General features: G+C 46.6%; 1 protein-coding gene and 1 pseudogene across 2 annotated transcripts in view; both read right to left on the bottom strand.

Moving 5' to 3' along the window:
• Positions 1–9,959, bottom strand: part of SYT12 (synaptotagmin 12) — a 307,494-nt gene extending 297,535 nt beyond the window's left edge. The window contains exons 1-2 of one of the 2 annotated variants that reach the window (XM_063944347.1): positions 9,888–9,959; positions 9,706–9,784 (exon numbers count right to left, since the gene is read on the bottom strand). Coding sequence is in view for 1 of the 2 variants with exons in the window: in XM_063944345.1 (XP_063800415.1) it covers positions 9,706–9,931 (226 nt within the window). In the remaining variant the exon portion in view is untranslated. Of the gene's footprint in view, positions 1–9,705 lie in introns of both variants that reach the window. The other variant, XM_063944345.1, reaches the window with a different exon arrangement.
• Positions 5,202–5,358, bottom strand: LOC134971028 (U2 spliceosomal RNA; annotated as a pseudogene).
• Positions 9,960–22,860: the final 12,901 nt, after the last annotated feature.

Genomic DNA, 22,860 nt, shown 5'->3' with positions numbered 1-22,860 from the left:
CATTGGCTTTTGTAGAAAACATTACCAAAAACAATGTATTTGCTGACACACACTTGAAGATGGGAGTAATATGCAACATCACATGACACACATTTGAAAAAAAAAACATTTAAAAAAAAACATAGATTGTTAATGCAAATACACATGCTCACCATTCTTCCTGGGCCTATCTGAATCCCGGACATGGGTTGCAGAGACTACTTCAGGAGGTGTTACACTCCGCATGGGCTCCTCATACTCCAGATATCTTGCAATATAGGGCTGGCTACCACCGGTTTTTCGAGCTGACTTCGCCTCCTTGGCCATTTTGGACTTGACACGTCGCTTTATGTCATAGTACCGTTTGCGGCACATGTCCTCCGTCCGCCTGACCACCCCCTCACTATTGACAGCAGCAACAACTTTCGCCCACAACACCGTCTTCTTCCGTGTTGGCAGCTTGGCGGACTCAGGCCCAAATAGCTGCCGCTGATACTTCATCAGCTCCCGCACCAATGCCACATTTTCTGCATAACTAAACTTGACATTCCGCCCAGTCTTAGTAGTGGTGGGTGGCTGCGGAGCACTCTGACTGTCACTATCACTGTCACTTGAGGCTGCTGCAGCAACCTCACCCACCTCCTCCACCTCACTAACCTCACTCACACTCACCTCCTCCACCTGACCGACCTCCTCCCCCTCACTCACACCCTCCACCTCACCCACCTGTGAGTCACACATATTTCTGTGTCTAAACACTTAACACAGAAAAAAAAAGACAAACAACACATTCCTCCACTACCACTGCACAAATCACACACACACACACACACACACACACACACACACACACACACACACACACACACACACAGTGACAAGGGACTATAAATAAAAAATACTTGGACCAAAAATTAGACAAAACCACAAAAAACAAGACTACAAGAATGACAAGACTACTTTCAGACACAATACTACACTCAGAAATCGCCCAAAAAACTCCTCACCAAATCAACTACTCACCAACCTCCACAGCACAACCTCCCTCCTCACCACTAACTAAACCCACGAGGTGCGGACGGTTTGGGGCGTATTTTTAGTGATGAGCGGATTCGGTTTTACTCGGTTCTCAAAACCGAATCTTATTGGCTCACTGATGTCACGTGTTTTGGATAGCCAATAAGATTCGGTTTTGAGAAACGAGTAAAACCGAGTAAAACCGAATCCGCTCATCACTAGTATTTATATGGTTGCGCACAGACACTCCTACCATCTGAAACACAACCAATCACGAACGGGGATGAAAAACGAAACTAAAAGTGAAAATGCGGCCGCGGGAAAAAAAAAACCCTGCCGCGTTTAACTTAGAAAAAAACCCAGCAAAAACAACAAAAACATGTACGCAAACGACAATGACGGCCGCAAATATGCCAAAAAAAAACGACTGGCATCGACATCGGAAAAAACGAAAACCATAAAGTCGACTACTTCGTAACTTGGCGTATATAGTTTCAAAAAGTTGCATGAAAATGCACCCGATACAAGATGAGTTTAAACACTACACAAACCGACTCAAACACGAATATTAGTAAATATTGGCCCATATCTCCAGAAGGATATAAATACATTAGAGAGTGTACAAAGAAGGGCAACTAAAATGGTGCATGGCCTACATCACAAAACGTACCCGGAAAGGCTAAAAGATCTTAACATGTATAGTTTGGAGGAGAGAAGAGAAAGGGGGGACATGATAGAAACTTTCAAATATATCAAGGGTCTTAACAAAGTTCAGGAGGGAAACATTCTACAAAGGAAGAGAAATATTAGAACTCGAGGACATACACTGAGACTGGAGGGGGGGAGGTTCAGGGGAAATTTAAGGAAAAATTACTTCACAGAAAGGGTAGTGGATAAGTGGAATAGTCTCCCATCAGAGGTAGTAGAGGCTAAGACTGTAGAGCAATTTAAACATGCTTGGGATAGGCATATGAATATCCTTACAAAGAATTAAGGTTCAAAAAGGGTTGAGATTACCTAATGGATAAAAAAAGGGGCAGACTAGATGGACCAAGTGGTTCTTATCTGCCGTCAAATTCTATGTTTCTATGTTTCTATGTGTCACTGACCTGGGTTGGGGATGTTGTGAACTCGGGGGTTCTTCCGGTGGTCGGGAAGAGGAACCACACCTGGGTCGGAGCAGAGATGGTCGGATATAGGTTTTCCTCATACAAGACTCTGATAGTTAGGATTGGTGAAAAATGCTGAGGAGCTTTATTATGGGAAGGGAGCAATACAGCGACACATGAAAGAAAGAGAACTTGTGGGCAATGTCAAAGGCTACTGGAGAATTTGTGAGCAATGTTTAAAGGCACTGATGAATGAAGAACTTGTGAGCGATGATGAAAGACACTGAAGAATTTGTGAGCGATGTTTTGAAGACACTGATGAATGAAGAACTTGTGAGCGATGATGAAAGACACTGAAGAATTTGTGAGCGATGTTTAAAGACACTGATGAATGGAGAACTTGTGAGCAATGGTGAAAGACACTGAAGAATTTGTGTGCGATGTTTAAAGACACTGATGAAGAACTTGTGAGCGATGGTGAAAGACACTGAAGAATTTGTGTGCGATGTTTAAAGACACTGATTAATGAAGAACTTGTGAGCGATGGTGAATGACACTGAAGAATTTGTGTGCGATGTTTAAAGACACTGATGAATGAAGAACTTGTGAGCGATGGTGAAAGACAGCACTGAACGCTGGAAACACTAAAGTTGGTTCAGCCCGCAGGCCGTGCTGAATCCAGGAAGCGCTGGCAACTGCACTGCAGAGGAACACACTAGTTGCTCGGATCACTGGAGACTGAGCTGCAGGAAGGCACCCTGAATGCTAGAAGCACTGGAATATAGCTGCTGGGGAACACACTGCGTACGGGAGCTCTGGCATCCACTTCAGAAAAGAGACGATACTCAGGCGCCGAGGCTCTGCCCGGCGTCTGGTTTTGAATCTCCCGCCTCTACTGGATTGGTGAAGCGGGTTAGTGACGTCACCTGCTCCCCGCCCACGTGACGCTGGCTGTCATGGCGGCGCCCACGCTCCGGGGAACCGCCGGGAGCCGCGCCAGCCAGACGCCGGGACCCGAGGACCGCCGGAGATGGGGACCGCCAAACGGACCAGCAGCCACGCAGGGGTAAGCGCGGCGGCCGCTGCCCCTGGCGTGTGACACTATGTTTATCCCAATCTTCTTCAAGGCTCCTTAACAGCCCTGGTTTTAAAGACAGTCATGCTTGAGCACAGGTGACCTTATTAATAGCTCAGTCATTTTGGTTTAGCCATCTGTGCTCAGACATGGCTATCCTTAAAACCTGGAATGTCAGGTTGTCTTGAAGACAGAGTGGAAAACCCTGGTCTATCCCATTAAATCAGTCTTGAATAAGCAAAGAGATATGAGGTAAATAAAAAATGTAATTACTGTTTGGGAGTTCCTGATTACAGACTCTGTAAGCTTTTATTCCTGTCCAATATACCCAACATTGCAACCTTCAAAAGTAGTGCAGCGCCATCTAGTGCCTTTTTAAGTACAGTCATAAAGAAAGAATGCAAAGTATTCAGAGGGGTCAGACTAACAGCTTTCAAGTTGTGAGGGAACAAGGGTTGGACTGGCCCACAGGGTAACAAGGGAAACCCCCGGTGGGCCCTACTGCCTGGGGGCCCTCCTCCTCTTCGAGGGATCAAGATACAGACCGGGCACTTGAATTATATATTATACATAGGTTACTTTATATTGCACAGTACTATGGTATATGTTCTACGGTGCATTGCTGTTAATAATCTGGTACATTATCATGCATGCACTAGCAGTATTTACTATATAATTTATCAAGGGTTCCACTGGTCACACCCCTAAACATGGGCCCCTACTACTACATTCTCCCGGTGGGCCCTTAATGCCCCAGTCTTACACTGAGGGAAGCGCTTCCTAACTCGAGTCAAAATTACAGTGTAAAAATAAAGCTGCCCACCTCTATTTGTGTGCAGCATGCAAGAGCAGACAGTATTTTCCCTGCATATAAAATAATTGCATTTGTAAATGTGAAAATGTACTTTCTTCAGATGGATTTTTTCTTAGCTTTAATTGGGGCCATTAAAGCAGTGACATGTAGTCAGGGTAGGCAGGGAAGGCAGAGCCTGCCCTCACCTGTCATACTGCCAGGGGTGTTTTAAGAGAGGAGGAGGCCCTTGTTCTGCCTCCTCCGTGCCCGGAGCGCTGTACAGTCTGAGCCCTAGAGGGCTCAGACTCTACTGCGCATGCGCAGATATCCGTGAAAATGGCACGGCAGCCATTTTCCCTTAGATTTCTCTACTGCGCATGCGCAGAACTCCGTGAAAATGGCTGCTGAGTCATTGTCACTGTGTTCTAATAGCGCTGCGGATGCCGGCGCTGGACTTCGGAGGGGTGAGTATTTTAAAAATGGGTGCAGTGTGTGCTGTGGGGGCCCCCTCTGGACTCAGGGGCCCGTGTGACCGCACACACTGCACCCATTATAGAAACGCCAGTGCATACTGCAGTATACTATACAAATAGTAAGTATAATACAAAGAAGATATTTATAACTTGTAATATCAACTTTGTATTATTCTAATAATTTTTAGTCAAAACTCACCACCAAATAACATATGTCTGTGTAAATTTGGCTCTGATACCAGCCAGTGCCTCTCCAGCTAGACCTCACCGCATGTCGCCGCCTTAAACTGCACACTGTACAATTAAATTCCAAACCGCTGAAACCCCCTTGCCTTACCTCAGCCTTGAGCAGAGCCTACGTAGCACCTAAGGGATCCTGTAGTCAGAGCTGGCGCTACCTACTCAGCAAGGGTATGCAAAGCAATGAGACGCAGAGCTAGAGAGACGCTCTCCCTGCTCTGCTACCCTGCTGTTGCTGCCGTCTGCCGTTGTGCCTGCCAAGCTGGATGAGAAGCAATGGCGACGGCAGCCTGTAGCGCAGCTCCCTGTCAGGTCCCTATGGTGAAGTCAGCTCTCTGTCTCTGTCTTTACTGACTGCCACAACGCCGCTGCGACCGCTTTCTCCACTCCACGCAAGGGGCCCTATTTCATCCCCTTAGAAGGACGGTGGATACTAAGCCCAGTTTTTCTCCCCTCTCGACCAGAGGCATTGCCACACCCCGGCATGGAACTCCACAAGGTGTTTCTCCATTCCACATCTAGGAACCTCTCACGCTCCTAGTGTAAGAACAGGTACTCCACCAAGTGTTTCCCTCGAGCAGGTACTACACCTGATCTTAGCCAAAAGGCAGAGAAGCGATAAGATAAGAACAGATACTACACTTGATCTTAGCCAAAAGGCCGAGAAGCGATAACCCCCTTCTACAGTGACAATTTATAACTACTGAGAGTCCTACTTTAAAAAGTTTTGGCACTTGTCCAAGAACCCTAGCAGCACCCATGAGCAGTTCGCCACCCAACAGCTGCAGTACGTGGTGAAGTGGGTGAAAGGACCTACCTGGGATGCACTGATTTGCAGAGAGCAGTGCTATCACAGTTGCACCCCAGAAGTGAAGGAGTGGATGCTAGACCACCGAGCTTAATGATGGCTGCCCAGCTAGTCAACAAATATGTGGCTATTCGGCCACATGGGCAGAAGCACCCAACCGGCAGCCAACCCCAAAAGACTGTACAACCAGTGGAAATCGGAAATATGAGGTTGAACAGTCTCACACCTCGAGCAGTCCAGACTAATGCCCCAAATCCGAGTGCTGGAGCCCAGCTTTCTTGTGTAACCCACAGAGACTGTTCCTACTCTAGTCAGTCCAATGGAATGTGGCGAGGAGCAGGTGGACTTTGAGGAGAAATACACATCTGGTGGCACCTGCAGGGAGAAGGCCTAAGAGACTCTGGGGCCTCATTTATCATAGTGAGCCCACACCTTATTGACCCTGCTGCAGTTTTGCAGGATCGCACTGCCAAAACTACCAAGGCAGATGGACTGGAGCGAGAAATGCCCATGGCAAGATCCTGCCTGGACTGGGGAGCTGGCCAAAAATTGTGAGATGTTGCCATCACAGATGGCCTCCCAACTGATGTAGTCCTATGAAATGATCTAGGTGGTGGAATCATTACCGTCTTTGCTAATGCCATCACCTGCGTCAAGTGGCCAGACAACAGTCGTTATCATCTACACCAGCCCAGCCCAGAGGATATGACCACAGCATCTAGATCAGCACATCTACCCAGCCTACCTTTTGCCTGTAGTAAACCTATGTCCCCTAGCAACGCGGAGGATGTTGGTTCCAGCTTGTTAGATCCTGTGGATGTGCTCAGTGATGCTCCTGTCCCTAGTGGTTTGCCAACTCCACCGGTGAGGATGAGTGACCACACTGACCTTTCCATGACTGACCCCAACAAGCCTGATTTTAATAATCCCAACCCCCTGTAGAGTGTCCCAATTTAGTAGAAAGTGAGGGGAGCAGACAAGAGTTTAGGGAGGCTCATCTCTCTGACCCTGGTAGGTATGAGGCACCAAGCTGACAGCGACTTTGCTGGGTAGGGGGCAGGAAGTGTGACCTGGTGGAAAGGGTTACTGTACCAGCTAGCACAGGTAGAATGGGATAGGCAGATTAGGGAGCAAATTCAACTGGTGGTTCCCAGGAGCTTTCAAGAGCAACTGATGTCAGTTACCTTGCACTTGAAATCCCTTTGGCTGGACACCAGGGGAGAGACCAAACAATGGATTCAGATAGATGGACTACTAAAGACTCCCCTGACTTTGAAACTGCTACTTGGGACCACATTGCATTACAGCACTACTTGGAAAAACCCAGTGGACTGCACAGACAGCTTGCCTGCTGAGGACTCAAAGTGTGTTCAGATGTAATCATCACCATGGGTAATACCAGCTGAATTTATTTGGTGCCCCATTGGGAGTTTATGCCATTTGTACGGGATCCAATTGTGGAGTTACAAGTTGGGCAGTTATAGACAAAACTTTTCCTTCTTAGTATTATACGTATTGTTTTAAACAGTGACCTATTGGTGTCCTTTTATATTTGATACATTATCTAATGTTAAATAAATAATTTTTACTTATCCATCCATTCTTGTTTATTGGAGATACAACACAGCACCGGGTCTTTTTATATTTGTGTATTCTATGTTTAGTGGGACTGACAATCACATTACTGGCAGCTATGACAGTGCATCTGGGTTACCAACCTATATATTTATTTCCTATGATTGCCTAGTGACCCTGACAAAACTCAACTGATGTGAGATATCATATGAACTGTGAATTCCATTTAAAAACTCTGAGGAAGTTGCTTTTTAATTAAATGCATAAAGGATGAATTATTAGATTTATTTGTTGAAGGATCTGAATTGATTTGTACCTTAAAGGGAGAATGCGATGAAGTTTTGGATCAAGCTTGAATATAACTTAAGTTGTACATACATTACTTATCGCTGTATAAGAGAATATGGAGGCTAAACAAGGACATGTCTATTTGCACTGCAGTAATAAAAACAATCCTTTAAGAATACAAAAAAACTACTGTTTAAATGATTTCCAATATGTACTATGGCTGAAATGATTGACATTTCTGACAATGGGACCTATGTAGAATTGAACGGGTGTGGATCATTTGATCGACACTGTCTAGGTCGACAATGTTTAGGTCGACCACTATAGGTCGACAGTCACTAGGTTGACAGGTTTGGAAGGTCGACAGGGTTTCTAGGTCGACATGTGCTAGGTCGACAGGTCAAAAGGTCGACATGAGGTTTTTGAGTTTTTTGGTGTCGTTTTCTTCGTAGAGTGACTGGGAACCCCAATTAGTGCACAGTGTCCCCTCGCTTCACTCACAATTCTTCAGGCAAGGTGCCTCACTTCGTTCGGCACAGATTACTGTTCCAATTGTAGTCCACGTAGATCGTTAAGTGTGAAAAAGTAAAAAAAAATGTGATAAACTCACGTCGACCTAGCACACGTCGACCTAGAAACCCTGTCGACCTTCCAATCCTGTCGACCTAGTGACTGTCGACCTATAGTGGTCGACCTAAACATTGTTGACCTAGACAGTGTCGATCTTCAGACCGGATCCCAATTGAACATATGCCCATACAAACTCAAGATGAAGCAAAATAGAACCTGTCATAGGGAAATGCTGCCTCTGCTCATATCAGAGCCCTTTTGGCACAGATTCAGTAGCAAAAACAGGTACAAATGTTGCGCACCACATTAATTTACACTAGCAATATAGTTTAGTCACTTATGTGCTTTAATTCTGTATTTGAGATGCCCATTTTATTCAATAAAGACACATGAGACCTAGCACATCAAGAATAGCTATTTGGAGTGACAGAAGCAATAGTAAGAAAGAAAACATTTGTAGATTGTTTTTGACCCACAGTATTATATTTAAACATGAAGGACTGCCATGGGAAAACCACCTCCCTCACTACTGTCAAGCAATCCCTTATATCAAATTAATGTGGTTAAGAATCCACAAAAACTGTTAGTAGCACATAAATACAATATATGGATATTGCTCTGTAAGTTGAGTAATGGTTTTATTTATTCTGACTATTCTGATACTTTTGTCTAAAAAAAAAATAGTGGTATCCACTGTTGAATTATGTTAATTTTATTATGTGGGCTCAGCTTACCTGTGATGTGTATGCATGTGCGCATGCATTGCAGGATCAACAAGCTGTGGCTGGCTGTGACTATTCGCACCGCGATTTACACCTATGACCCACAGGTGTAAATATACGCACATGTGTGTCTGCATGTGCATAGCAAAAATCTAGCTACAGCCACAATGAGCATGGCTGTGTGTGTGTGTGTGTGTGTGTGTGTGTGTGTGTGTGTGTGTGTGTGTGTGTGTGTGTGTGTGTGTGTGTGTGTGTGTGTGTGTGTGTGTGCGCACATATATATATATATATATATCTATCCAGGGCCGGAGCTTCCACTAGGCAGCTTTAGGCAGCTGCCTAGGGGCGCCGGGACCTGAGGGGGCGACCTGCTACAGCTGCATGAAAAATGTAGCGTGGTCCACAACTGCCGCAATCCCCCCAGCACTCGTATCTACAATAGCCATGACTGCCAAGCTCCTGTATTGCGGGGTGACATGCGGTGCTGCTCTTCATTCCAGGCTCTTTCACCGACTACTCAGTCCCATCTCTGCATTGCAGCCTGCAGGTAAGGTGGCTACACAGTGCACTGTCTGCATTTGATAAGGAAAGAGGGGGAGAGCAGCAGTCTTGGGGGCCGGGTGCTGAGATGAGCAGCAGGCATGCACACTATCTGGGGTGGATGAGCAGCAGCATGCACACAGATGGTAGAGGGGATAGGACAGAAGACATTTAAAAGAGTAGGGGGGTGGGGTGAGAGCAGCAGGAATCCACACAGACTATGGAGATGTGGAGAAGAGAGCAGCCATGCAACAGACTGGGGTTGGGGGAGAGCAGCAGTATGCTTTTCACCTGAAGGCTGGTTAGGGGGAAGGGGCAGTAGGCAGAACTTTTGCCTAGGGTGCCGAGAAACCTTGCACCGGCCCTGTATATATCCTATATAATAGCCCAGATCTGTGACTCTGTGTCTGTGTGTATAACGCTGGGCAGAGTCAAAACGCTGGGTGGAGTCACAGTCAGTGAGTCAGAGATCTTGCCAAACACACAGCTCCTTATAGTACAGTCCCATGTATCTACCTGGTGCCGCCAGGAGGGACCGTCCCGATCCTCCCTGTGTCTCCTCTACAGAACTTTGTTGCTCGAAGCAGGTGGCAGCCTGCAAGAAATACAGCAGAATGGTAACAGCAGTGTATGGTGTAACAGGGACAGCAGGTCCGGCGCCGGTGACATCACTGCCGAGTCCCGGACTTGAACGGTACCTGCAGCACATCTCCTCCTTCCCCATGTACTGGCAGCAGCACATTCCAGCACTGCAGCAACAAACTCCCATTCCCGTGTTGTGGGCAGGAGGGTGGGGGGTGAGCAGCATACTATAGCCAGGAGGGAGGGGGGTGAGCAGCAGCCGGGTTTATGCTGTGGGCAGGAGGGGGGGAGGAACACCTGGCAATGTGCTGTGCAGAGGATAGATGGGAGGAGAGCAGTAGCCGGCACTGTGCTGTGTGCAGGAGGGAGGGGGGAGAGCAGCAGCCGGCTCCATGCTGTGGGCAGGGGGGAGGGTGGGGGAGAGGGGGGAGAGCAGCAGCCGGCTCCATGCTCCATGCAGGGGGGAGGGTGGGGGAGAGTAGTAGCTGGCACTGTACTGTGTGCAGGGACTGTGGAGTGGACCCCAGGGCAGTCCCTTCACCCTGTCTACATTCCCACCCAGGATACTGTGTCTCCACCAGGACCCCCAGAGCTGCCCCTCCACTCTGCCTGCAACAGCCATAGCTGACGTGCTTCCCAGTCAGCGAACCCCAGGACGAGTGCAGAATGCTGCCGGGGCCCCTGGTGCTGCTGCTGGGGTCCACCCACTACACCTCCGCCGCCTTCTCCTACCCGCACGGGGGGCGGGATGTATTAAGATACATCGCCGCCCCTCGCCGCTTATCGCAGCGATGTTGATCGCATATGCGATCAATATCGCAATGCGGTGATGGAGGCCCCCCGCAATACCCCAGGGGTCTCCACACTGCCTACACGCTGGGAAGCAGCAGCAGGCTGCCCCCGGCGCCTCCCTTCCCCCCTGCAGCCGGAAGGACCTCCGGATGCGTTGCTAGGGAGAGGAGGAGATTACCTTCCGGTACCAGGGCTGCCTGGAGGAAGGTATGCCGGGGGGAGGGGGGAGGCATCTGCGGCGGGGGCGGCGGGTTGCGTCGGTCTGCGATTAGAAGCCCATACGCTTCTATAGGGTATCGCCATCCAGAGATGGTGATACCCTGGACGGCGAAAAACCGGCGGTAGGGTCTTAGTACATTTGAAAATGCGGTAAAAGCCTCGTTTTGATGAGACTGCTGGATCCCAGGGGCAGCTCACCCTAGTAGCCATACAGTTTTATGGGAGGAGGCAGATGTCGGTGTATGGAGGATGACGTGATCAGTTTCTGGAGCAGGGCTGGAATAATGTTTGACTCTAAACTTTAATTACCCAGATTACCCTTAGGGCTGTTTCCATAAATTTCCGAGGCTGGTTTTCCATCCCAATCTGCCACTCCCTGAGACTTAAGTAATAATGCATACCAGCATAATTAAAAAGCAGTATGCATGGGATAGGGTTGATGCATGATACAGAGCCATAACTACGTGTGTGCCAGGTGTGCCTGGCACACAGCGCAGTCGCCCTGAGGGCGCAATGGCCAGCATTCCATGTCAGCGGCTTCTAATGAGTCAAATTGACTCATTACAAGCCGCCTGTGCTGTGTGCGCCGGAGGAGAAGAGGAGAGGAGCAGCGTCAGGGAAGGACCCGGAGGAGGAGGAGGGAGGGGGACTGGAGCCGCAGCAGCGCTATGTAATTGGTAGCGGCGCCACTGCAGCTGTGCCTCTCCTTCTGCTTTGGCTAGCCGGCGCTGCTGTGAATGCTGGTATGTGCTTCCTTCATCCCAGCATTCACAGCGGCGGCGGCCAGCTAATGCGGAAGGAGAGGCACAGCTGCAGCGGCGCCGCTACCAATTACATAGCGCTGTTGCGGCTCCAGTCCCCCTCCCTCCTCCTTCTTCTCCCATGCCGGGGATCTGCCAGCACCGAGGAGCCTGACTGCCTGAGCCAGTGGGGAGAGATGGTATCTCTCCCCGCTATCTATCTATCTATCTATCTATCTATCTATCTATCTATCTATCTATCTATCTATCTATCTATCTGTCTCTGTCTATCTATCTATTTATCTATCTATCTATTCTGTCTGCCTTACTGTGTAAAAAGGGGATGCTGTCTGCCGTACTGTGTAAAAAGGGGGACGCTGTCTGCCATAATGTGTAAAAAGGGGGACGCTGTCTGCCGTACTGTGTAAAAAGGGGGATGCTGTCTGCCGTAATGTGTAAAAAGGGGGACGCTGTCTGCCGTAATGTGTAAAAAGGGGGACGCTGTCTGCCGTAAAGTGTAAAAAGGGGATGCTGTCTGCCGTAATGTGTAAAAAGGGAATGCTGTCTGCCAAAATATGTAAAAAGGGGACGCTGTCTGCCGTATTGTGTAAAAGTGGCTCTACCAGGTGTAGTGGCGCTACTGTGCATCGTAATTTGAATAATGGAGACTACTGTGCACCGTAGTATGAATTGGTATTATTTTGTGGCCACACCCCTTCCATATGAAACCACGCCCCTATATTTTTGCACGCACCTACGCCGCGCACTGCCCCTATTTTACATAAGGGGAGGGGGGCGCCAATGCCATTTCTTGCACAAAGCGCTAAAATGCCTAGTTACGACAATGTCATGATACATATATCGCCCTGAGTGTGATGAGAAGCAACATTACATGTCAACAAATCTGAATAGAAACCGGCCCAGCATCCACTCAGTCAAGCACTCATATTGCAGAGTTACCTACCAAATTGGTAGAACCAGTCAACAGGATATGGGGACATTTGGGAGTAATGGGTGCACACACCTTATAGCAGAAGAAGGTTATAGACCTAATATATGTAGGTGGCAAATGCACTTTGAAGGTCTATAGTTGTTAATGGAAAACACATTAAAATATTGCTGTGGGTAACACGTGTGTGCAAAGCATAAGTACAAGATTTAAAGACATTAATTATAAATATGTATTGTAGTCTGATTATCTGGATATCAAACACACAGATCACAAGCTGAAGAAGTAACTATATTTTATTTAATGCAGAATGTTGGATTTCACAGTAATCCTCATTAATTTTCTGTAGCATAAAATAGATAATAAACACCTAAAATCAGTTATTTTGGAAGGATTGGTTGTCATAGAGGGTTTTTACAAAACTAGTAAGTATAGTCATCCCAAAACATAGAGAAGTCACAGATATTTATTTATTAGCCTTTGTATATCGCACGCATATTCTGCAACACTTTACAGAGAATATTTAGTCTTTCACATCAGTCCCTGCCAGGGGAGCAACTAGAAGTTTGTGGGCCCCATATCAAAATCTATGAGAGGCAAAATGAGTGTAAGGGGAAGAGAGAGAAAGAGAGGAGCAAGAAGAGAGGGGAGGGGGGGGGGAAGAGGTGTAGGGAGAGAGAGAGAGGGTTTCTTGGAAAAAGAGGAAATGGGAGAAAAAGAGAGGAGTGAGAGATAGAGAGAGTGTCAGGGAGAAAGAGAGAAAGGGATGAGAGGGGAGAGAGATTACATCAGTGAGAGAGAGGGTGTCAAAGAGAGAGAAAGTTGGCGGGATGTAATGCAGTCCGAGATCGCCGGAGGTGCTGGTTGCCGGCCAATATCGGACGTTTTATAAAGGGATAATCATTTACAATGCAAAACCATGCCTGGTAAGTGAATGCCCCTTTTAAAAAACGTCCGAGATCATCCGGCAACCTGCACCTCAAGCAATCTCGGACTGCATTACATCCTACCGCATGTGTCAGAGAGAGAGAGAGAAGGGGGAGGAACAAGAAAGGGATGGGAGCGAAAGGTAGGGAGAGAGATAGAGTCTAATACCCCTTTTCCACTAGTGATGCGGGTCGCAGCCGGGAGCCTGACACGGGTGCTACTCGGCTGCGACCCGCATCAGAGCCCCCTTTCCCACTGCACTCACCAATCCAGCATATTGCCGGGCTGGTGACGCTGCAGGGGCGGCGCTGGGAGATCATCCGGTAAGCTGTACACTGTGAACGGGAGCCGCGTCTCATCGACACGGCTTCCGTTTACACTGCACAGCTTACCGGGTTGAACTCGTGCTCAACCCAGTAAGCTACCCGGATTCCCAGATCACATGATCCGGGTTTTTGCAGAGGGAGCCGTTTCCACTAGCAAAAAACACGGGGAAATGCGCGCCCCTGTGTATTTACCCGTGTTTTTTGAGCTAGTGGAAAAGGGGTATTAGGGAGGGAGAGAGAAAGTGAGGGGAGCAAGAGAGAGTGTCGGGGAGAGAAAGAGGGAAAGACAGAGAGGGAGAAAGAGAACGAGAGAGAGGGTGTCAGGGAGAGAGAATGTGTCAGAGAGAGAAAGTTTGTCAGGGAGAGAGAGACAGTGTCAGGGAGAGAGAGAGGGAGAGATGATGTCAGAGAGAGAAAGTGTGTCAGGGAGAGAGACAGTGTCAGGAAGAGAGAGCGGGAGTGTGTCAGGAAGAGAGTGAGGGAGAGAGAGAGAGAGTTAGTGTAATCAGGGAGAGAGCAAGAGAGAGGGGGAGACAGAGAGAGGGAGCAAGTACTACCTGGCTTATTCAGAGGTCTCTGATAGGGGCGGGCACTTCCCAACATTAGTCCCCACCCCCTAAATACCGCAGGACTCGGTGCCGGCCGGCTGCCCCCCACCCACCCCTGCTGCATTCTCCATGCGGCTGCCGCTGTACTACCTCGAGATAACGGGGTTAGTGATATCAGCGGCATCCGTTCCCATTCTTAGCTGGGGGCAGGTGAACAGGAGATATGGACATTGCGAGTGCAGGGGGAGCTGCGGGCCCTGGAAGCAGCTAGGGCCCCATAGCAGCTCTACTCCCTGTACCCTTGATAGTTACGCCAGTGGTCCCTAAGAACACTGGTGGTTGTAGGCTTGGTATCATTTTAATTCAAACAAGGTACACCATTAAAGAAAGTAGACCACTCATAGCACTTATGGGTCACTTAAACTGATAACCTAGTACACAGTAGCTTCCACAAGGTGGTGCAGTATACAAAACAAAGAGAATCTAGCTAAGGAAATCGATTCCATAACAGGAAGGCTGAGATCACATTTTCTTTTGTTATGCGCATTTGTATGTATTACAGTAGTTCTTTTTATTTTCTGTAGTGTAGTGGATATGTTATCTCAAGGAAATATACACCGGATTGGCGCTTAGTGAGTTTTTATTTTTTTCTCTGGCATCCCATGCTCAGTGGAACTAGCTCTTCACAACCATGGGGTATATATCTGTATGGTAAGGCCCACTTACCCTTAAGAGTGAGAAATGTAAAGAGAAGGCACCCACAAGTGCCTGCATAATACGTAGAAGTTATTACCCTATAAATCCAGATGATATCAACCAGTTACCAAAGAAGACATACAAAAAGTATTCACACAGTCTATGTAGCATTACAGGTTGATGATGTCCCCTCTCCAGCTTGACTAGTCAGTTAATGGTTAAGCTACTGGGTGTTACATGAAAGGTCTGAAAAATATCACGTTATATATAACCCCTTCTGTTTTACCCTCTTTGCCGTCTGGAATATATATGAAGGAACATTTACGTCATCCAGTCTGTGAATGTTTTGGAAACAAGTGGTTTATTTCTTTTATTGTTTTGAAAATTATTTTGGAAACTTTTGGGGAAGGCTATTGTTGAACAATACCCAATTTTTAAAAGTACCAGTATACATATATACAGGCGAATATCTGATAGATACATACATACTGTAACAGGAGTCTTGCTAGAATGTGCTCTGCTACAAAAATTCCACCAGCGACCGACTCCAGGCTTGTGCAACAACAACAAATACCTTTTATTCAGGTAGCTCAAAAACAAAGATATACATAAAACAAAGATCACTGTCTTTAGTATAAACTACCAGGGAGGTTAGGCCCTGCCTCACTCCCTCTTACTAAATAAGGAACCCTTCTGGTCCCGGCATCCTGACACTAGTGGCCCAGCCCTCCGGATCCCACTGTCCCTAGCAGGCCTATCACCTGGACACTAACTGCCTTCAGGAGCCCTGACTCATCGGGGAGACTCTGCTTTAAACCCAGCACCCAAATGCTGGCTGATGAAGCAGGTTCTTGGGCTAAGAAGCCTATAAGACCTGGTCTGGGCCAAATGGATGGGAACCTGGTCCATCCACACTTCCCATCTCCCCCCAGGACCCTGTGTATAGCTTACAGGTGGCAAAGTACCTCTCCTGCCACATACCCTTTCCCTCAGCTTTTCCTGGCTCAGAAAAGCGGCATGTGACATTGGCAAGGTTTCACATTTGCCAATTACTTTGGGCTTACAAATCTTTGGGACATACTGTAACTTGGGCCCATACACCTGGGTCCCAAGTTCCTCTCCCAAGTACACGCCTGAGGCCCTTTTAACTGGCCTTGGAATCTATTTCCATTAAAGGTTGGTGGCACCGACTCCACTGTGCCACCTTCCCTTTCCCTCCACTTTGGCATAGTGGCCGAAGTGGCATGTACAACTTCCTGTCACCCACTAAACTTCCCCTTCTCTACACCTTTCCACCTTTAGGGATGTTTCCCTTATCGGGCTCAGATTTACTGGCTACTGAGGAAGTTGCTTCATTCTTGTCTGGGTGTTTGTGACACCTGACCTTAGCAAACTCTGGACTGGGGAAGGTTTTTAAGTTCAATTTGGGCCTAGTAGTCACCCCGGCCCTCACTGGTCTTGGCCTATATGGACAATTCCACCTTTTATGGCCCAGCTCTTGGCACCAGTAACACCTAGTCTCTGCCCTGACTTTAATTGTTCTGAGGTCATGGTCCAACTTTGCCCCCACTCTTTCCCTCAGAGTGAGGCATTGGTCCCGAGTCTCAGAAAGTCCTTTCATTTGTTGAACTTTTAGTGCTTCCTTCAGTCTTGCCTTCAGGAGCCCTGACACACTCAGGTGCTGGCTGATGAAGCAGCTTCTTGGGCTAAGGAGCCTATATGACCTGGTCTGGGCCAAACAGATGGGAACCTGGTCCATCCACACTTCCCATCTACCCCCAGGACCCTGTGTATAGCTTACAGGTGGCAAAGTACCTCTCCTGCCACAATACATAAACATAGAAACATAGAATTTGACGGCAGATAAGAACTACTTGGCCCATCTAGTCTGCCCCTTTTTTTTGTCCTTTAGGCAATCTCAACCCTTTTTTTAACCTTAATTCTTTGTAAGGATATTCATATGCCTATCCCAAGCATGTTTAAATTGCTCTACAGTCTTAGCCTCTACCACCTCTGATGGGCGGCTATTCCACTTATCCACTACCCTTTCTGTGAATTAATTTTTCCTTAAATTTCCTCTGAACCTCCCCCCTCCAGTCTCAGTGTCATACATACATACAAACATACAAAAAATGTCCGTCAAATGACTCTTCATGTTATCAAGAGTGATCAGAATGGATGTCCTTTATTTCTCTTTCATCCACTAGGGGACACTGGAACACATCAGACAGTTGGGGTTTGAAGTATGCAGACCGGAGGTGGCACAATCTAATCTAAAAAAATTATGCACAGCCGTCTCCTCCCCCTTCACGCCCCTTATCCCTCAGTTTGATCTACGAATAAGCTACGTCCTCTATTAGAAAGTCTGACTCTTTGTTCGTTCTGTATGATGGGCACAAAAAGGGTTAGCTGGCTTCTAAGCAGACTCTAGCCAGATGGATACGATTTACCATTAAACAGGCTTATATTTCGTGTGGTTAGAGGGTTCCTTTCCGGGTAGGTGCTCATACCACCAGATCAGTGGGTGCTTCATGGGCTGCGGCTAGAGGAGCCTCCACTACTCATCTTTGTAGAGCGGCAATGTAGTCATTGGTACACATGTTCACGCGATTCTACAAGTTTGATACCTTTGCATCCTGGGATTCAAAGTTTGGACGTTTGGTTCTGCAGGCTTCAGACAGCACTCCCGCCCATGGGAGTATCTTTGGGACGTCCCCAACTTTCTGATGTGTTCCAGTGTCTCCTAGTGGATGAAAGAGAAAAGAGGATTTTTGTACTTACTGATAAATCCATTTCTCTGAATCCACTCGGGGACACTGGACGCCCGCCTCGGTGCTGTCAACCTGCGTGTTCTTGTTAAAGTTAGTTCAAACAGTTTGAATTATTCGGTTAATGGTTCTTGGTTGCTGTCTGACTTGTTGCTACGGTTGGTTCCTCTCCATAGGGCTTTGTTTTCATGTTCCCTCTTCTCTCCGTCAAATTGTTCAATCTGAGGGATAAGGCGCGTGAAGGGGGAGGAGCCGGCTGTGCATAATTTTTTTTAGGTTAGATTGTGCCACCTTCAGTCTGCATACTTCACACCCCAACTGCCTGATGTGATCCAGTGTCCCCGAGTGGATTCAGAGAAATGAATTTATTGGCAAGTACCAAAATCCTCTTGTAATATCCTTTTACTTTACCGAAATCACTGCACAGGCTATTCTATGACACTATCGTGTTTCATTGGCTGACATTTAAAAAGAAATGTTTGTTTCAGCTTCAATCCTGCTGAGAGCTCATTAACTTTCTCCAGAGGTTTGGCAAAGTCATGCTTTTGTCTGGGGTCCCTTAGGCAATCAGGAGCCTTGAGGTTTTCCTTCTGTAAGTCTAAGTGGTTATTGTCGCAGACTAATTCAGTTGTTTACCAAAAATAAAAGGAAGCTTGAGGCAAGCAGATATTGTAAATCTTGTGAAAGAATATTACTTCACGAGTAAACATTGTATTTATTAATAAGATAGGCCTGTCACCGTGTATTGATGTTTTCTACACCACCAGTGCATAAAAAGCTGCCTATACCTCATGCTGTCTATTCTAGAAAGAAACACTTTTTGTTAATAAATATTTAACTATTTGTCTCTCTTACTGCTAGCGACATTTTAGGAAAAAGGAGAAGATTAAAGAGGGGGCAGAGCCGGCCATAGGCATAGGCAAACTAGGCAATTGCCTAGGGCATTTGACATGCCTAGGGGCATCAGCAGCTTCTGCTGATTAAAATGATATGCGGCATGCCTATATTCTGTGTGTAGCATTTCATATGCAGATACATCCACAGTCTCACACAGTATATAGGCATGCTGCATATCATTTTAATCAGTAAAAGCTGCTTGTGCATCCTAGTCACACAGCAATGCAAATAAGATGCATTTTCATTAAAAAAAAATTTGCCAGATGTTAGCATTGAGGCAATATTTATGAGGACACATCTGTATCCAAGAAGAGGCAGAGGTCACAGTGTTAGTGGCAGTGTGATTGCTGTGTGCATGTGAGTGGGTTGGTTGTGCAATAGTGTTCGGAATATGTGTAAGGAGCATTATGTGTGTCATGTAAAAATGCATTAATAATGTGCAACATATAGTAACATAGTAACATAGTATCTGAGGTTGAAAAAAGACAATTGTCCATCGAGTTCAACCTATTTGTGGTCTCCTATGCATGATGATTTGACTAAAATTTCTGACTGATGCTGCTATCAGCCGTTGCATTTTATCCCTTTTTATAGTAACTATAATGCATGACTATGCACCATACCCCTGGATATCCTTATCCATTAGGAATTTATCTAACCCATTCTTAAAGGTGTTGACAGATTCCGCCATTACAATTCCCTCGGGCAGGGAATTCCAAACACGTATTGTCCTTACCGTGAAAAAGCCTTTACGCCGTATTGTGCGGAATCTCCTCTCCTCTAACCTGAGCGAGTGTCCACGAGTCCTCTGTGTTGATCTAACCAAAAACAGGTCCCGCGCAAGCTCTGTGTATTGTCCCCTTATATATTTGTAGATGTTGATCATATCCCCTCTTAGTCTCCGCTTTTCCAATGTAAACATGCCTAGTCTTTCAAGCCTTTCCTTGTATTCCATCGTCTCCATGCCCTTAATTAGTTTGGTCGCCCTCCTCTGTACCATTTCTAGCTCCAGGATATGTGTAAGGGGCACTATGCGTGTCATTATGTGTATAAGGGCATTCATTTAATAATGTGCGGCATATGTGTAAAAGGGTACTACTGTATGTGTGTCATTATGTGTATAGGGGCACTAATGTGCAGCAAATCTGTAGGGGGCACTGTGTGTGTCATTATGTGTATAAGGGCATTAATAATGTGTGGCTTATGTGTAAGGGACATTATGTATAAAAGGGCATTAATAAAGGTTGTCATAATGTGTAAGGCGCATTATGTTTATAAGGACATTAATAATGTGTCTCATATGTGTAAGGGGCATTACTGTGTGGAATTATGTGTATAAATGCATTACTTATGTGTGGCATTATGTGTATAAGGTGCTCTACTATGTGGCGTTGCATATAGAAATGGCACTACTGTGTCATCTAATGTTTATAAAGAGCAATATGGTGTGATGTAATATGAATAAGGGGCTCTACTGTGAGTAGTAATGTTTATAAGGTAAAGTGATACTACTGTGGGATGTAATATGAATTATGAACACTATCGCATGATCAAATGTGAATGAAGTTGCAGTACTGTGTGGCGTAATTGGAATTGGGGTTACTATTGTGTGGCCATGCCCCTTGCCAGCAAAAACACACCCCTTTTTGGGCTGTGCGCCAAATGTGCAAACTGTCCCTATTTAAAATATAGGGGAAACAAACACCAAAATAAGGACTGCTATGGGTGAGGGGTGATGGTGCTGGGAAAGAGGTGCAAGGTCAGAGGCGGAACCAGCGGTGGTGCTAGGGGGCACCAGCCAAAATCTTGCCTAGGGCATCATATTGGTTAGGGCCGGCTCTGAGAGGGGGGACTTAGTTCAGTGCAGTTTGCCACCACATCACACTCCAAGGAGTAGCTTAGGAAAACTTGTGATGTAGGGGCGTCCATAACTGCTCGCAGTCTAGCACTGCGGCGATGCCTGGTGGAATATCACCAGCAATTGAGTGTAGTGCTTTACAGATACACTGCCTGATTCAGACGGATCCCTGTGCATGGGCGCAAACGGGGAGCTTATGCATACATCACATGTGCGGATGCAAATTTTCCTGTTCTGAGACGGAACTCAGCCAGATCTGTCTGTACGTGAAATTGGGCGTTTTAGTTATGCACATGTGAGTGCACAGAATTGCCCTGACTTCTGGGGGTGTCATGGGAGCAGAGCCGGCCTTAGGCATAGGCAAACTAGGCAAATGCCTAGGGCATTTGGTATGCCTTGAGGCACAAGCAGCTTCTGCTGATTAAAATGATATGTGGCATGCCTATATTCTGAGTGTGACTGCAGCTGTATCTGCATACAAAATGCTACTTTACAGTGTATTCCTGGAAATCAGAGGAAATGCAGATACAGCCACAGTCGCACACAGAATATAGGCATGCCGCATATAATTTTAATCAGCAGAAGCTTCTTGTGCATTCTAGCCACATAGTAATGTACACAAGACACATTTTCATAAAAAAAAGGTGCCCAATGTTAGCAGAGCTGCCAGCTGATTCACGCCAGGCATCTCCTGCTGCATGGCGTATTGAGGCAAGATGTATGAGGACACATCTGTATTCAAGCAGAGGGAGAGGTCACAGTTTTAGCGGCCATGTGAGTGATGTGTGCAAGTGGGTTGGTTATGCAGTAGTGTTCTGCATATGTGTAAGGGGCATTATGTGTGTAAATATAGTTGCACTACTGTGTGGCATAATTTGATTTGGGGGTACTATTGTGTGGCCATGCCCCTTCCCAGCAAGAACACACTTCTTTTTGGACTGAGCGCCAAATGCGCAATGTTCCTATTTAAAATATAGGGGGCAGGGACATCAAAATGAGGACTACTATAGGTGAGGGGTGATGGTGCTGGGAAAGGAGTGCAGGGTCAGAGGCAGAACTAACGGTGGTGCTAGGAGGCACCAGCCAAAATCTTGCCTAGGGCATCATATTGGTTAGGGCCAGCTCTGCATGGGAGTGTCAGGGGCGAGTATCCAACGCTCCGTTGTGTGTGTGTGTGTGTGTGTGTGTGTGTGTGTGTGTGTGTTTGTTTGTTAATAGTGTATGTATGGTGTATCACTAGTATCTGTGTGTGTGTGTTAGTAGTGTATGTACGGTGTATCACTAGGGCCTAGCGGACTGGAAGGGGGAGGAGTCCGGATTAATTTTAAAACCGCCCCCCCCTATAGGAAAAGTCTAGATCCGCCCCTGGTAGTTGCCCATGGCAACCAATAAATTTCAAGCTATCTTTTATCAAATACATGCAATATGATAGCTTGAAACTCAGTGGTTGCTATGGGCAACTTCTCAATATAGGGGAGATGTATCAAACCACGGAGAGAGATAAAGTGGAAAAGTTGCTCAAAGCAATCAGTCATCATCTGTCATTTCTTTTCTTTTTTAAGAAGAATTTTATTGGTCGATTCACAGTAATACACATAAACGGTGTATTTCATAAGCATAGCAAACATTTTCGTACTAAGATGTACACAACTAGGAAATAACAGTAATCAAGTGAGTAAATCTTTTTTCTTTTTTTTTAAGGTGAGACAACAGAGATAGTGCGAGAAAGGAAAGGGTCCTCTAGGTCCATGGTGTGGCAAACCAACCCAGGGGAGTGAAAGAACGGGAAGAATGGAGACAGGAAAAGGTAGAAACAAGATTGTGGGCAAAAGGGAAGGTAGAGAGAAGAGGAGGGGAGGTCCGAGTGGCGGGATCCGGGCAGCCAACATAAAAATAAGGGTGCGTAGCTTAATCAGTTACCGAATGGGGAGGGGGCATTTTGAGAAGTGAGCCAGGGTGCCCAGATTTTATCGAACGCCCTGGCAGATTGTCTAATAAGACTAGTCATATATTCCATCTTATAAACGTACCAAATGTAAGTGACAACGGATTGTAGGGACGGTGGGGAGGGTAACCTCCAGGCCTTCGCTATTTGACATGTCGTGGCAGTCAGTGCCAGATTAAGGTTCACATGGGCCTGGAGCTGAAATTTATGAAGGGCCTATTGTGTGCCTCTGATGGAGGTGTGACAGTTGCTGCGGTGGTGTGACTAGTGATGTGACCAGTGTGGTGTGGTCTAAATAGGGGGTGTGGCCATCTCCATGAAGATCAGAGCTAGTTTTTACCTTTAACCACTTAATAGTTAACTATTACAATAAAAAGTTTGTGACCACCATATAATACAGAACATCCATGACCACAATATCAAG

Source organism: Pseudophryne corroboree, chromosome 11, assembly GCF_028390025.1.
Source record: "Pseudophryne corroboree isolate aPseCor3 chromosome 11, aPseCor3.hap2, whole genome shotgun sequence".
Taxonomy (NCBI): Eukaryota; Metazoa; Chordata; class Amphibia; order Anura; family Myobatrachidae; genus Pseudophryne; species Pseudophryne corroboree.
The sequence above is the reverse complement of the archived record's forward strand: the minus strand, read 5'-3'. Positions and strand labels throughout refer to the sequence as shown.